At 38.2% G+C, this 16,211-nt stretch overlaps 1 protein-coding gene across 1 annotated transcript in view; it reads left to right on the forward strand.

Annotated features, from left to right (window-relative positions):
- Positions 1-16,211, forward strand: part of ppm1lb (protein phosphatase, Mg2+/Mn2+ dependent, 1Lb) — a 72,830-nt gene continuing 56,619 nt past the window's right edge. The window contains exon 1 of the mRNA XM_026941223.3: positions 1-804. Coding sequence (XP_026797024.1) covers positions 409-804 — 396 coding nt within the window. The 5' untranslated portion in view covers positions 1-408. The remainder of the gene's footprint in view (positions 805-16,211) is intronic.

Raw genomic sequence — 16,211 nt, forward strand, 5'->3', positions numbered from 1 at the left:
TTTTTTTTTATGACAGCGCGTCACACTCGTGTGTATTTTGGGGAAGTGGTGGTGTGTGTGTGTGTATGAGTGTGGATGTGTGTGTGTGGAGAAGGAGCTTTCAGCTCGCCTGCTGTCTGATTCTGTAAGACAGCTGATGGGGAAGGAGAGAGCACCGCTTCACTGCGGGTTTCTATGTAAATGAAAGCGCTGGACTGCGGCTGCACACCGGCGGAACCGGCGCCAATGCGCGCGCGACGCGCTCCCTTTTCCAGGCAACAACAACAACAACAACAACAACAAGAGCTACAAAGTGTAAAACATTTCTGCTTGTTTGCACGTCAGGGATGGACTGAGACGCGCTGAAGGTGGACGTGATCAGCTCGAGCAGGTCAGTGAGCTATTTCCGGCGTGTGCGCGTTTGGATAAATGATAGGAGATACGATGACCCTGCTGTCTCTTCTGGGTCGGATCATGCGCTATTTCCTACTGCGACCGGAGACGTTGTTTCTGCTGTGCCTGAGCCTGGCTTTATGGAGCTATTTCTTCCACACCGATGAGGTGAAGACGATTGTGAAGTCGAGCCGCGACGCCGTGAAAATGGTCAAGGGCAAAGTGGCCGAGATCATGCAGCACGACCGGTTCGGCCTGGACTTGTCCGAGGCGGAGTTCTCCAAGAGCTGGGAGCTGAAGAGCCCCGGAGCCGCCGTGTACGCCATCCAGGGACGCCGAGATCACATGGAGGACCGCTTCGCCGTGCTCACCGACCCGGTCAACCGGAGCCACCCGTCTATCTTCGGGATTTTCGATGGGCATGGTGGAGAGGTGGGCTACATTTATGTTTATCCTTACATTCACTAATACACACACACACACACACACACACACACACATACTCCTACATGCATGCCAAACATCTGATATATGCTTATATACTATACATACCATAAACTCGAGCCTCCACTGGTACATTCAGGAAAATATACTATACTGTACCTTGGTACCTTTAAACATTATTTTTAGTAACATATTTGAACTTAAAATTAGGACATTAGCCTTACTTCTTAACTATAATTAGCTCATAGAGTAACCAAGCAAAAGATACACTTGTGGACACCTTATCATCAGACCAATATGTGGTTCTTCCCCAAACTGTTGCCACTGTTGTATAGGATGTCTTTGTATTTCGTAGCATTACAATTTACCTTCACTGGAGCCCAAACCTGTTCCAGAAATAACAATGTCCTTGTGCTCCATGAAGACATGGTTTGTCTTGGTGTAAAGAGTCCTGACCTCAACCCCACTGCACACCTTTGGGATGAACTGGAACGCCGACCGCACCCAAGGCCTCCTCACCCAACATCAGTGCCTGACCTCACTAATGCACTTGTGGCTGAATGAGCAAAAATCCCCACAGCCTCGCTCCAAAATCTAGTGGAAAGTCTTCCCAGAAGAGTGGAGGTTATTATACCAGGACAGGGGGGCTAAATCTGGATGGGATCTGGGATGATCAAAAATCACACATGGATGGGATGGACAGGTGTCCACAAACTTTTGGCCATATAGTGTATACACTAAAATTACTTCTTTGACAAGAAAAGGTCCACTATAGTACCCTTGTATTTGAAGAGTTTATGCAGGTGAGCAGGTGTAATAGCCTGTCATTTATTCAGATTTAAACTCGAGCCTGAATTTCCAGTAAATTAATTTTTATATAAAATGAAATGACATGATTCCTTCTCTGGGTTTTTAAAGCAATTTTATATACTCAGTTTGGTGATTCTTCATCTGTCACTTCTGCCAAATGTGGCAAAAAAAACATTAAAATGTTTGTTCTAATACTAATAATACAAATACTACAAGCCCTACACTCTTAAATGTAAGGGGTTTCTGAGGGGTTCTACTTTTACACTCTGTCAGGGAAACACTCTGTTGCAAGATTCTCCCTAAAACCTTTAAAAAGTCTGATCTCCAGGGTTCCTGGTTTGATCCTGCGTTCAGGTTGCTGTCTGTGTCCTCATGGGCTTCCTCGGGGTTCTCTGGTTTCTTCCCACTCCACAAAAAACATGCCGGTAGGTGGATTGGTGACTCTAAATTGCCAGTAGGTCTGAATGAGTGTGTGAATGTGTGTGTGCATGGTGTCCTGCCATGAAGTGACGTCTCATTCAGGGTGTATTCCCGGCTCATTTCCAGTGTTCCCAGGACAGGCAGCGGATCCACCCAGATAAAAGAATTCCCCCAGAGGAACAAATCTAAGAAATCTTTATTTTTGATTAACATTTTTTTTGTTAAGGCTGTAGTCCTAGAGCACCCGATAATCAAAATTAGAAAGAATTTTATTGGCCATGTCTAAGGAATACTAGTAGGTCTGCAAGACATGAAAAACATACAACATTGTGATTACATTTCAGTTGTAATCTCATGCCATCGTAATAATAAAAACCACCGTGGTGGTTCCCCTATATTAATAGTTAACGATTGATGATATTTTAACAAATGATTTACATTTTTGGATCATTTGAATTCTTTGATTCATCATTTCCGCTACAGGTGTGTGAGATTGCTGACGATAACCACAGGATATAATTAAAAAAAAAAATTACTCTAGAGGGTTTATTTGCATATTGCAGCTTTCCATGTCTAATGTATTAGATGCACTGCAATATCGTTGCAAGTCATAATTTTGAAAAAGCAGAATAGAAATCCTTTCCATCACGTATCTGTGAAGTGGGGTATGACATGACTTTGAAAATAACCTAGCTCTTAGTGATTGTTCAAACGAATACTCTTGCTAGTAGCTTCGGATCTTGTGCTGCGCTTTTCCCTCATCAAACCCACAGACTAAAGAAAAGATAACAGTGTTTAACAGTTAAGTGCAACACGTAATTCATGTAATCTTTTGCCCAGTGGACTGTGATCCGAGGACAATTGCTACCATCAGTTATAGGATGCTGGCACTTTGGCCTTGTTAGTGTCTTTATGCTACTTCGAGTGGTGCCGCTGTAGCGCATGATGGACCGAGGAAGCTATTTCTCAAACTGGTGCTGTTACTTACTCCTGTGTGTTATTTTGCACTGTAATGCCTAGAGATAAACGTGTGGTGGCCTGGAAAAACCCTTCACATGGTGAAATTTTCTACTACGGAAGTGAAATGTTTTTCTTTTTGCATCTACACAAGTAAAGTTCTAGCATTTAAAAGCCTGCTTATCCCCAAAAGTCAAAATCGTATTTAAAGATTAGAGATCATAGACCTTTTGACAGCTGGTATCTGATTACAAACTGCATTGATTAGACTTACGTACATTTATTATACTACAGTACATAAGTAGCTATCTGACTATATGATTAAAGTGTGATGTTCGGTATATGAGGAAATCACACTTAGCTAGCAAGGACTGAAACCATGAATGTTAAAATGGATCCTCACTCGACGTGATCTTTGGGTAAGATAGTAGGAAGTAAATAAAAACATGTTTTGGTGAAATATATATTTTGTTTCTTTATGTTTGTCATCGGTAACCGCTTTATTGTAGTCAATGTGGCGATGGATTCAGACCAGTTTAACCAGACCGTCACACATATTGTGTAGAGCAGGGGTTCAAAACTCAAAACTTAGTAGTTTAACTGAAATATAAATTCAGCCCCTTCAGTACAGATTTATTCCATGAAGATCATTTATATGTGTATTATACTATTTTGGTTCATTTATTGGAGCGTTTTATTCCTGAACCTTCCACCGACAGAACACACAAAGTTCAACATGACGTTATTTATAGGCCCAGTTGTGTTAAGATTAGCTAATAACTATAAGAATTCAATAATAATGATTTACACTGCTGTAACTAATAATTTAAAAAAAGCTTAACCCCATAGCCATGCTTTTTGGACCCCAATTTGAGAACCACTGATTTAGTGTCAAGTGACATCAACACCTACATACAAACCTTTTCTATTTCTACCTGTGTAACCTGATGTTTTCCATCTCATCCTTTCTCAAAGTGCATACTCAATGCCTTGATGCAAAACAACACTCAGAACTCTCTCTATCTCTCTCTCTCTGCTTGTGAGTGCACGTGTGTGAGTGCACGTCTGAGTTCTATCACTTACTCTGACCCTTGTGTTTAGCAGAATCTCTGTTTTTCCTAAAACAACGGCATATTGCATTTCTTTCTTATTAATTCGCAGAAACTTGCATCAGTGTCGGCTTTTTTAATCCGAGCTCTGTGCCCGGCTTGGCTCATCTCGCTAGTTGTTTGCATAAAAGCGTCTGCCAGATAAATAAATGCAAATGTACAACTATTGTTGATTCCCTTGCAGGGATATCATGGCATCCATCTGTCCTCCTCTCTCTTGTGCTTTCTTTCTGTTTCCTCTTAAATCCCTTTTCTCTGATGTGCTCGCTGATGTCACTTTTAATTGTATATATCAACTGATGTTGTAAATGACACCTTTCTCCAAAATAGGGTTGTTGCATTGTCACAGCCAGTCACATTGCTGCCTCTGCTGCCACTCCTAGCATATTGATAACTTTATCATACATGACCGCTATCAGACATGCAGAAGAACATGGCATTGCTGACCAGAACTAAACAAAATTGCGTATGTTTACTTAGTGCGTCACTTTTCCTCGGAGCCACTCTCTTTCCGCTTAAAACGAACATGATAAATACTTACGTTGTAAAACATTTCATGGAAATGTTGTTCTCAAAATTATCTTTCTACTTTAAATATCTTTCTCCTGTTGGTTTTTTGTGTATATACAAGGATTTTGTCCTTTAAATTTCACTACCGACTTGTGTGTTTTTACATGGCCAATTGACACTGTGATACCATGAAACCGTGGTATTTTTAGACAAGGTTATCATATCATGATGGAGGTGAAGGCTGAGTTTGGCAGCTAGTCCTGTAGGATATTAGCTTTGGGTTGGATTAAAAAGCTTTGTACAAAAGTATACTCCATGATAGGGCAGTCTTAAGCATTTCTTCTAACGATATAGCCATGGGCGACAGTTGGAAGTCTGTTTTACTGCTTTGAACTATGCAAAGCATTTGCCATAAAGCAGCTTTTTAAATGGCCTTGCTTGCCTGTGTGTGTATATGTGTGTGTGTATATGTGTATGTGTATATTTCTGCTGCATGGCGAATCAGCAACGTGATGCATAATGGCCTGAGGCCATAACAGAATTAGGCTCACTGGTTAGTTAGTATGTATATGAGCTCATGTGTGGGAGTATGTGTGAAGCAGAGAGAGTGTGTGTGTGTGTGTGTGTGTGTGTGTGTGTGTGTGTGTGTGTGTGTGTGTCCCTTGCTGTTTTTATAATCCAAATTTCGCTGGCTTTGTGGTGAGTCAGGAATGCTTCTATTAGAACAAAACTCCTGGACGTTATGGAAAGCGTCCCGGTTCTCTGACTCTTTGGCGACTCTTCAAAAACTTCAGACATTAAATTCAGACATAAATAGAAAAAATATTGGATGGAAGATTTGGTGAAGTCACTCGTGTGTTTATGCCAGATTGTCCCTGATTGGCATGGGGAAGTTCACCATTTGCATATAAATAATGTAATTTGCACAGTGCTGATTATATCCGAGCTGAAATGGCATGGGATCAAATTGTAATTAGAGGCGTGTGTTTTGCGATGCATCATGCGTGCACCTTGATTTAGAGAGGCCAAATGACACCACTCTGGAAGCCAGTTGAATATAATGATGCAGAGCGAGATGTAAGAAAGAGCATTACACAATCACACGGGCAACGTCTTTAATAAAAACATATTATGATATTCATGATATCTCAGAAAAGTGTATTGTGGCATAATTTGTCATGATGTTAATATTATAATGTCATATTGCCCAACCCTAATTCTAAAGCAGTGATTAAGTAAAACAAGTTGATCCAGTGAAGATAGGTAAGGCTGTTTTCATGGTGTCTTGATACAAAATATGATCATTATGTGACTCACAAGTCAATTGTGTAGCTTGTATTGTTATCTTGTTTCTTGTGTGTGTTTTAACGACTGCTACTTTTGTCACTTGTAGGTGTTCACCATCCAGCAAATTTAAAAAAATTCTAATGAGAAACAGTAATAGTCTTTTGTGTGTGTGTTTGTGTGTGTGTGTGTGTGTGTGTGTGTGTGAGTACCTACATACATCTCAGAGGCACCAATGATCTCTGCTACTTTCTTCCAAGTCTTATTTTTTCATTTAATGAGATTGTATATGACCAGATAAGATGAAACCACAGTTCTAAGGTTTTTTTTGGGGTTTTTTTTGGGGTTTTTTTTTTTTTTTTTTGTTATTTGTTGTTTTTGCACGTCAAACGGTAAATGGTAACTAATTGTAGGTAGGAACTAAAATTGTGAATGGGGAATTGAAGAAAAATCAGACCACACAAGTCATAGGATTGATCCAAGGAGTCATGTGAGCTAATCATTTGAATTTGTCTCTTTACTGCTCCATAACTAATTTGCATAGAATTGAGATTTTTTTTGTACAGTGTCATTGGAGTCGTAGAGTTTTTAAATTTATTTTCTGTGTGATATTAAGTGATGTGACTTTAGAATATATCTGGCACTAAGAAAACTCCCTCTGAGTTGTTTATTTGAACTGGCCGTTTTCCGCTGGCGTTTTGTTGGCACTAGATATCACAAAGGGTCACGCTGACTTGGCACTTACCTGGGTTTGAACGTGCACACGTGCACACATTCACCCGAAATTCTGAGACCTTCTGTCAGCATCAGGAATCGATCTGGGACACGAACCCCGGTGTGCCTCTCTTTTTATGGCCTCCTGCTAATCTCTGGCACCTTATTTGTTGGAACTTGTCCGAAATGTGCCTGTGAAATCGTCGAGTTGTGACGTGTGGATTGGAAGCTTGATTTTAAAAAATGATATATTTTTTTTTGGTGGTTCTGTTCCTTCAAGTGTGCAAGTGCTAGCATGCTTTCGAGTAGGAACGTTAAGCACAGGTCATGCATGTGGTATCACAGAGAGGATGATGAATGTGACAGATCATGACCAATTTGATTAGTTCCGCCAACTTGGCTCCGGAATGGGGAGGACAAGGTTGCTCTGACCTGCGGGCTAATGGAGCGTTACGCTGCCACTGAACTAGCGGTCCCCCTCCTTCATTCCTCTCTTAATGTTTCTCTCTCTCTCTTTGCTGTCCTTCTCTCCATTCTGTCATTTAGCCACCTCTTCATTTGGAGTAAATATTGAGCTCTGTATAATATAGACAAAACACACTGTAATTATATTGATCCATACTGTGATCGTGACTGTGACGTGCCTCGCAATATATGAATACGGGCCTCCATTATTTGGCAGAAATTATTTCGATTTGTTGAATTGGGATGATCAGATCAGTAACTTGTGACAAGTAGATAATAAGTTATTAATGTTATAGTCATTATTGCTTGGTACCATGACTTGTGAGACTTGAGTTGAATGCTCATAAGGCATCAGTGATGCTTTTCTCTCATCTATCAACCAGAACCTGCTCCCTAATAGTTTCCCTGATATTTTTATTTGTATTTTTGAACCGTCAGTTCATGTATTTCTTGTTCTTATGATGCTCTTGACTACACTATATCATTTTGACCTTTGCTGAAAACAATTTCTGTAGAAGGATAAATTGTATTTTTGCTAACGAACTAGCAGCTTGACATACGTTTTAATTAAATTACTAAATTAAATTAGCTATATTTTTTTACAAACACTAGCTAGTTAACCTAAAGTGAAGATTTTTATTTTGTAAGATGTCGTTGCTCTTAACATTATATATTTTTAGAGCAATATAACGAGGAAGTGTAAAAGTATTTAATCATATGATAGTTTGCTAAATATACCGCGGACTGTTACAGACCTCTGACACTAGAGACTCCTTCCAAAAATGCTAAATAAACATGTGTTTACAGAAAACATCTCCATTTCTAGGATTACACACATTTTTAAATTTTTTTGTGAAGCATCTGCTATACCAGTCCCTTGTGTGAGTAGCATTATTAACCTGTGATTCGCCTTGCAGCAGCTGCTGTTATAGAAAATTGAGCAGCGCTGTGGTATAAACTACAGTAATGATTAAAAAGAGGTGTACTGACGTAAGCTAGTAGCAATGCTCTTACCCATCTATGAAATGTGATCCACAATCTAAGCAATGTGCCATCTTTTTTTCCTTTTTCTGCAAAAATCAATAAGTGCATGTTTCTTCACCATGAGGAAAGATGAAATGTGTTCCTTTCAAGCATATCAGATCACCTCAAAAGAGCAGAGAGAAGAGTGTTAGAAAGATGAAGGATAATGTCACGTAATTATGCCTGTATCGTGGCGTGGATAAAAATGGAGTGTTCCAATGTGGCTATTAGGCTTTGTTCTTTTGTAGGACAGCGCACATAAAGGAATCAACAGTCATATTTACTTTTTCACTAATATGCTCTTGGTTTCTCCTTCTCCCTCATATATATATTTTTTTTTTTGGTTAAAGATCAGCTCACGTATCTTGAGCAGGGAAAAACAACGGCGTGCAGAAGCAAATGCTTAGTCGTTTATATGCTTTTCACTGCTTTTGCTTGTCTTTCATGATTTCTTCCCGAGTTCTGTGGGAGGCTTGCGTTCTTCACCTGGGTTTTTCCTTTACTCTGCCTACACAAAGAGGGCTTTTATAGGGGTGTGTGTGTGTGTGTGTGTGTGTGTGTGTGTGTGTGTGTGTGTGTGTGCTGTACCTGAAGCTCTAAAGCAGTAATTACAGTATTAGTCCATGATGTTTTTGCTTTGCTTTCAGGCTACCAACTTGCTCTGAATGAGCTGTCACATTACTTCTAGTTCAACTCGTACACACCTTCAGAATTCTTTGAATATCTAATTGCACATTCACAGCATAAACGTAATTATACGAATATATAAGAATAATGTCTCATTGTTTGTGTAAACAAGGCGGGTGAAAATCTTTCGATATTGCACTGATTAGCTGATTATCTACAATATATATATATAAAGCACTGTCAGTTTTATGGAATGGTGCATGTTTACTCTGGTAATTTGTAATATATATTGTGTAGATATGTATATGAACAATAAAAATGTAAAAAGAAATGATCTATAAATTCATATTCACCCTGTTTGTGTAGAATACAATTACTCAAGCCACCTAACACACTCTATAGATCCTGTTTTCCTATAAAAAATATTCTATTCATTTGCTTGGGGTATAACACAATGCCTGTATCTATATCTGTATCCGGCTTAAACAAGGAAGAGTATACAGCAATGGAAAGAAAGGTGTGTGAATTCTGACTCTGACAGTTCCTCAGCCTCAGCTACATCACTCGAGTTCATAATTGTCTCAGTTAGTGAAGTGTGCAGGATTATTTTTTTTTAAATCCTGCTTACACAGTTATTATTTTTCTTTGTACCTGCAATATTTTCTAATGATTTTGGCTAGTTACAGTTCCCAAAATATGAGTCAATTAAAAAACGTAATTTATTTATTTTGCAATATTCATAAAAACATAAATTTTTCTCCATAATATCCATAAAACAGGTTTAATTAATCTGGATTTCTCTACAATTTGATTCAATCCAAAAAACATTTAGATCTTCTATCACAACGTCTTCTGGTGTCCACGGCTCAAAAAAGATTGAGCGACAAGTTGAACAGCTATTCTTTGTAGTTAAGCAAGCACTAAGCTATGATAATTATCTTGTTTGGATACACACCTGCTCCTGCCGGTATAACAGGTTACGGTATATACACTGAAAAAAATAGGCGTGAAATTTACTCAGGTCAAGTGTGGTAACAATTTCCACACAAAAAAAGTAGTAAATGTAACTAAGCATATTTTAAGTAAGGTTTACACGGAAGCAAGGATGATTCTCCTAAAAAAAAAAAAAAAAAAAAAAAGCAAGTAAATTTAACCAGCAACTTTTTTGTTTTATAAGTACGTTTCACTCAACTTTGAGTTAAATGAACAACATAAATCTCAATCCTGTGAAAGAATACACATCGAAACACTTGATGTTTCAAAATATTTCATAATACAATAGCCTTAGGCCTCAAAAGCTGACACAAAACAAGAAATATTGAAAACAGTGCATCTGTAATGATCAAAATTAACTCAGTTTAAAGTTCTGTGAACATATTAGCAAATCAAGTTCAAAAACTACGCGCCCACTTTACTATGCAATCGATTCAAGTAAATAATGATTTCATTTTTTTTTTTTTTTTCAGTTTTGTGAGCATTTACAAAATAATAGTAAATTTACCCCGGTAAAGTAAGACAAATATATGCTTTGCGTTTTAGCTGCATATTTATATGAACCACTGAATCATTTTTACCTTTCCTATAGAATATGTATTATTAAAACTAACATTAGACGTTTGCCATTAACGATGCACCTCTTTCTGTATGCGTGAGATGTCTTATGACGTACCAGTGCACATTTCAAATGCAGTGAGGCTGGATATTCCTGCTTATCCTGCGTGTGCTGCTTCTTTAGTTTATCAAGACAGCACAGAATTGCAGTTTTCTTTGGGGGGGGGGAAAAAGTAGTGACCGCATTTTTCATATTCTAAAAATATCTATATTTTTAACGCTTCATCATTCATGTCCTCTACATGTGTACACTAGGTACACTAGGTTACAGATGCACTAGGCTTAATATATGACAAATTGTATGTAGTTTTGTGTCTGTGTGTGTGTCTGTGTGTGTGTCTGTGTGTGTGTCTGTGTGTGTGTGTGTGTCTGTGTGTGTGTGTGTGTCTGTGTGTGTGTGTGTGTCTGTGTGTGTGTGTGTCTGTGTGTATATGTGAACCAAATCCCTTTCACCTGTTTTCAGGACCTGATGGATTGCTTGGCTGCTCTCCACGACTCCTGTGCGTGTCTGTGTGTGTGTTTGTGTGTTTGTTTCCAGATGTAACTGCCAGTTGGCACTCCTGAACATGCAGAGCCCCAGTTTAAATATTCAACACATGTGCTTTATTAAGACGCCAGTCACACAGCAGATAAAAGGATCTTGCTGTGAGTAATCACTGTTTGGGCATGGCGGGGTTTATTTTGTTTGTGTGAACATTTGTGTACTTCATGACCATTTAACTCCTTGAGATGGTGTTCTGATATGGCATAACCCTACTGGTATAACTGTTCCAGATGTTTTTTTTTTGTTTGTTTTTTTTTAAAAAAAAAAAAAGGTGTACCACAATCAGTGTCAGTGTCACACTTCACACTCCTTGACTCCATCTGAATATGTGGCTTAATTCAGTTTGCGAATACGTGACTTTAATTTTGCTGACAGGTTGCAAGAAAATGACTTATGACCTATTCTAAATGATAAAGCTGTGATTACTTTGATTTATTACAAACAATAAACAGTCAAATGTACATTTGAAGCTGATATTACAGTTTAACTCATGTAGGGAATTTATTTATTTATTTATTTATTTATTTATTTATTATTTTCAAAGGAGTCTCCAGTGTCAGCATTTTGTAATAGTCTTTTTGTAATAAAACTCTTCAAGACCGAGGACTTCTCAGTAACATGACAAGGATATTTTTTTGTATTTTGAACTTTGAGAGGAAAAAAAGAGATGCTTGTGAGGAAGCGACTGTTTATATTTGTTATAATATAAGTGATAACAGGAAATGACTTGTTTTCCAGAAGTCCCACAACATTAAACATAGCAACAGATGAATAAAAAGTTTGACGTGTTGTTCTTTAGTAAATAAATAAATGTTAGTGTTGGCCATTTTCAGTGGTATAAGAGGAATAAAACGCTTTAGGACATAATGTTATAGGAAAATAACGCTTTGTGTCGGGCCGCACTATACCACCCTGTCTTTGATTTTTTATATTATATATTATTATATAATAATTATTATATAATTATTATTATATATATTATATTTTTTTTTTCTCTACAACAGCGTACCTTGTTGTGTTTTATTTTTTACATGGCATGCATTTGCCATTCAGTGTTCATTTAACATCTGTAATTCTCTTGGGGATTAGCCTGGTTCTGACTTGATGGTAACTTATGTTTGCTATTTTATCGAAAACACATTAAGTGCTTTTTTTTTTCCCACCCAGAGGCTTTTTATAAAGCAAATGCAAATCTTTGACATTTTCCCTCTCTGAATATGAGGCTGTGCAGAAATCGTCAATGCTCTGTTTGGTCAAAACCTCCAGTGGCTATGAGGTAAGTTTTCTCTTTTCTTCGTGGTTGTTTTGACCTTTTCTGATATTTTCTTCTGGTTTTACTTTTATGTGCTTGCCAGAAGACTGTCTCAAAATTTCCGCTTGGAATTTAAAAACACACTCTCCCATGTTCCCTTGCTTTGTGTTTTATGTGGACTGTGTCAGCGAGTGGCACACTTGCATAGTTTTATTTATTTATTTATTTTATTTACTATTATAAGTTTTATAAAAATCTGTTACTAATATGATTCCAACCACTGAATGTAAACATTTAATTCACTTTTGACTTCTGGTTCTGCCGTGTGCTCTGAATGGCCTCTATTGAATTGTCTTGTCTGAGACAGATTATTATTATTATTTTTTATTTTTTTATTTTTTTTTTTTTTAAGCATAAACTGCCAGTCAAAAGCCTGTAGATAAAAGACTCATAGACAGTGCTAGTACTAACTGTACAATATAAATATATAATGTGCCACAAGTGCCTAATTACAGTGCTAATGGTTTTGGCCTTTTTTTAAAAATTAAATTAGATCTAGACTGTTGAGTGTCATGACTAACATTTTTTAATTCATTAAACATTTAATAAAAACATTTTCTGATTCATTCGCACCTATTCCTTGGTTAGATTTTCAAAGTTTTCAAAATAAAATCGAACAAAAACAAAATAAAGTTCAAACAAAAATGCTAAAATAATGTGTGTAAAAAATGTGTATGCACTGCCGCATGTTTTTCAGTGTTGCATAAATACCATTAAATAACATTTAACATTGCTTGTTAAAGAGTTCAGGAAAGAGTAAAATCAGATTTTTCTGCTTTTGTACAAACTCACTCTTGCTCGTATTTTTCCTTTAAGCTCTGTCTGTCTCTTGGGGCTATTCTAATACTTCCATACTTATAGTTTTTTAAGGGTTGATTTATTATTTGTAGTATTTTGAGCCCTATAAAAGCTCTGCTAAATTCACCTCTCTTTGTGTTGTGGCACGGTATGGGTATGACGAAGCCGGTTTAATTCTCAGGTGGGCAGACCTCTAACTGGACGCATCATCAGTGATTTTGGTTAATGTTAGCTGAAGCTAGCTGTTTTTATTCGGAACGAATAAAGCTTTAGTGTTCCCTTTAAAGCCACGTCCCCAAACCATATGCACATGCGTGCGTGCTGACGAGACTAGAACGTCTGAATGCTTGTGTAAAAGAAGGAGCTTTCTCGGTTGCCAGGTAACATGATTGACAGGTGAGTAGAGGTATCTGTTTGTCCTGATTAGTTAGATGTTGCTGGACAATATAATTTATGTTTTCTCCTGTTTTATAACATCTGTAGCACCACAAATACTATGTTTGCAAATCTGACAGCTGTCCAAATATTACAAAAAGTGTTCACCAGAGAGCTATTGAAATCTCAATTCTGATTGGTCAGGTGTTACCTTTCTATAACAGCAGCTGTGACAGTAGTTCCAGCTGAAAGGCAAATCACAGGTTTATATGAATGCATTAATATATTAATTTTCTTTTTTTTATGTCTATGGCAGATGCTCCACATAAACAAAGCCTAATAATAAACAGATTAAAAAATGTGCAGTTATTTAACAATAGCAGGGAAGTAATAAATGTTCCCTTTCTCCCTATTTGTTAAATCTTTTTCTAACAGACCAACCAGGCAGACTGCAACAAACTCATCCTAGTTCCACATAGAGATTGAACTCTATCCTGCAGTCCCTCCTTAACAGGATTTTGGCCAAATGGGATTTGAGCGTAGTCAACACATAGCAATTAGTGTAGCGTATATTATAATTTATTTTGCCAACAACCACCAAAAGCCTCTATTTTTGTCTTTGAATTTGCCTATTACATTGTATTCCGTTCTACAACAGTACATCCGAGACACGTTTAGGCTTTGAGCTACGGTTCGAGAGACTGATTTAGCTTGTTACGGATATAGCAATGTAGCAGGCTGCCTTGTTTTCTGCAACATGAGTATGTTTCTGTTTGCGATGTCCCCTATATAAACACATACCTTCTAAGAGTTGTTTTAGATCGCTGAGTAGACTCTGGAGACAGGGCTATTTTTGAAGTCCTGGTCTGTGTGTGAGAGGAAGCCTGTCTAAATTTATTAGCAAATATAGCGAGAAGACTTGGCCATTAAATAATTCACCCTTTCTCCCTCAGTCATAGCACTTTTAACTAGTCGCTGGAACAGAGGATTCTCTCTGCCTTGCTGTCCAGAATCCAAACCAGGAGGCAACTTTATCTACAAACCGAGCATGGAGAAGCCCAAACATTCCATCATCCTAGTTTATATCCGCATTCCTGTGGCATATTTGTGGCAGTAAATTCACAGAAAATTCTTAGTGTTTGTGTCTTTCCAGCGCTTTTCAAAGTGACCTGGACTCACTAGCTCACATTTCTTTGCTTGTTAGCCTCCAGTGACCTTCACAAGAGGATACAGTCTGACAGCTTGGCGGGTTATGAAAGCATAGCTGGGAAAGCATGCTGGGAAATACATTTAGTAGCTCTTCTATGTATCAAAGATTCAGGTTCATTGGGGTCGTGTTGAGTTAAAGACTTGCCATATATTTTGCTAAAGCAGGTAGAATCTCATCTAAGATCATAACCAAGCGGTTCAGGGTTAAGTGCTTTGCTCAAGTACTGTGGCTCTCTGGTAGTGCCGTGGATTTGAAATGACAATCATGTGATCGCTAACACACAACCACTGAGTCACTACTTCCCCATTTACAGTTATAAAACTAATAATAATGGGAAGTAAGTGATTTATAAATAAGGAATAAAACACTCGGTGTACTGTTATAGAAAAAATAATCACCGATGAGGTCATGTGACGCGCCCTGATGCAAAGTAAAATTGCCACCTTGAAATTGATTATTTTTCAGTAATGGCACATCCTGAAGTATTTTTTTTCCTCCTATAACACTGTCATACTTATATTTATAGTTATACTGTATTTAGTGTTGTGTTCATAAAACCAGTTAGTCATTTTATTGCAGCCTCACCAGTCACCAGTCAGTTTTTTCTAAGCAATATCCTCTGATCTGAAGACTATCCCATGGCGGAAAACTAACTTCATGTTACAAATTGCAGACCCTGGAGACTCCTCCAGTGTAACACACTCGGAGGAAAGCGCTATCCAGCCTCTTCTGCATACACAAACCTGCAGATGGTAATGATTTGTTCGTATCGCAGTGTATGGCAGGGGAGAGAGAGTACGCTATCCCTCCCATCCTGAGAGCACGGCCATTTCTGCTCTTTTACTCCCAGCCATGGATGGCTGTGGCATTGTTGTGATCTCCTGAAGATACAATGCTTTCCTGTTGTGCCACTCGGGAGACTAAATAAAAAAAAAATCTATTTATTATTGGAGTTAGATTATGTAGATTGTCTGCCGTCCCTGTGAATGAGTGGTTACTATAGAAACGATAATGCATTAGAACAAGTGCATTAATGTAAACCTGGGATTTAGATTACAGCTGCACCGTTGTCAGAGCTGCTGTTATGGAAAATGAACGACACCTTCTGACCAATCAGATTTGAGAATTCAACAGCACTGTGATATAAGAGATCATAAAGCACGTAGAGGGAGCAGCGACGTGTGAGGATTAGGTGGGTGAAGTGAGTGTCTGCCAAGGGGTATAACTGGCCCTTAAACGCTCACTGATTTTTAGAGCCCATTGTGTCAGCCCTATCTGCATGTTCTGTGTGTGTGTGTGTGTGTGTGTGTGTGTGTGTGTGTGTGTGTGTGTGTGTGTGTGTGTGTGTCTTTATGGCTAGAATTTGTCATGTCTCCCAGGAGGCTTCTGTGACTCCAGCAGAAATGCCTTCACTAAGAGGAGAAGTTGCCAAGGCTGGCTCACTTTACTTTGTGTGTGTGCATGTGCTCGAATGTGTGTGCGTGTGTGTGTGTGTGTGTGTGTGTGTGTGTGTGTGTGTATAAGAGAGAGAGGGAAATACTGTGTTAAGTCTATATTGTTATCTATCAATGTAAATATGGCATTCTTTTATGACTAGGAACACCTTACGTTCATTACGAAGCTAAC

This window comes from Pangasianodon hypophthalmus, chromosome 21 (assembly GCF_027358585.1).
Source record: "Pangasianodon hypophthalmus isolate fPanHyp1 chromosome 21, fPanHyp1.pri, whole genome shotgun sequence".
Taxonomy (NCBI): Eukaryota; Metazoa; Chordata; class Actinopteri; order Siluriformes; family Pangasiidae; genus Pangasianodon; species Pangasianodon hypophthalmus.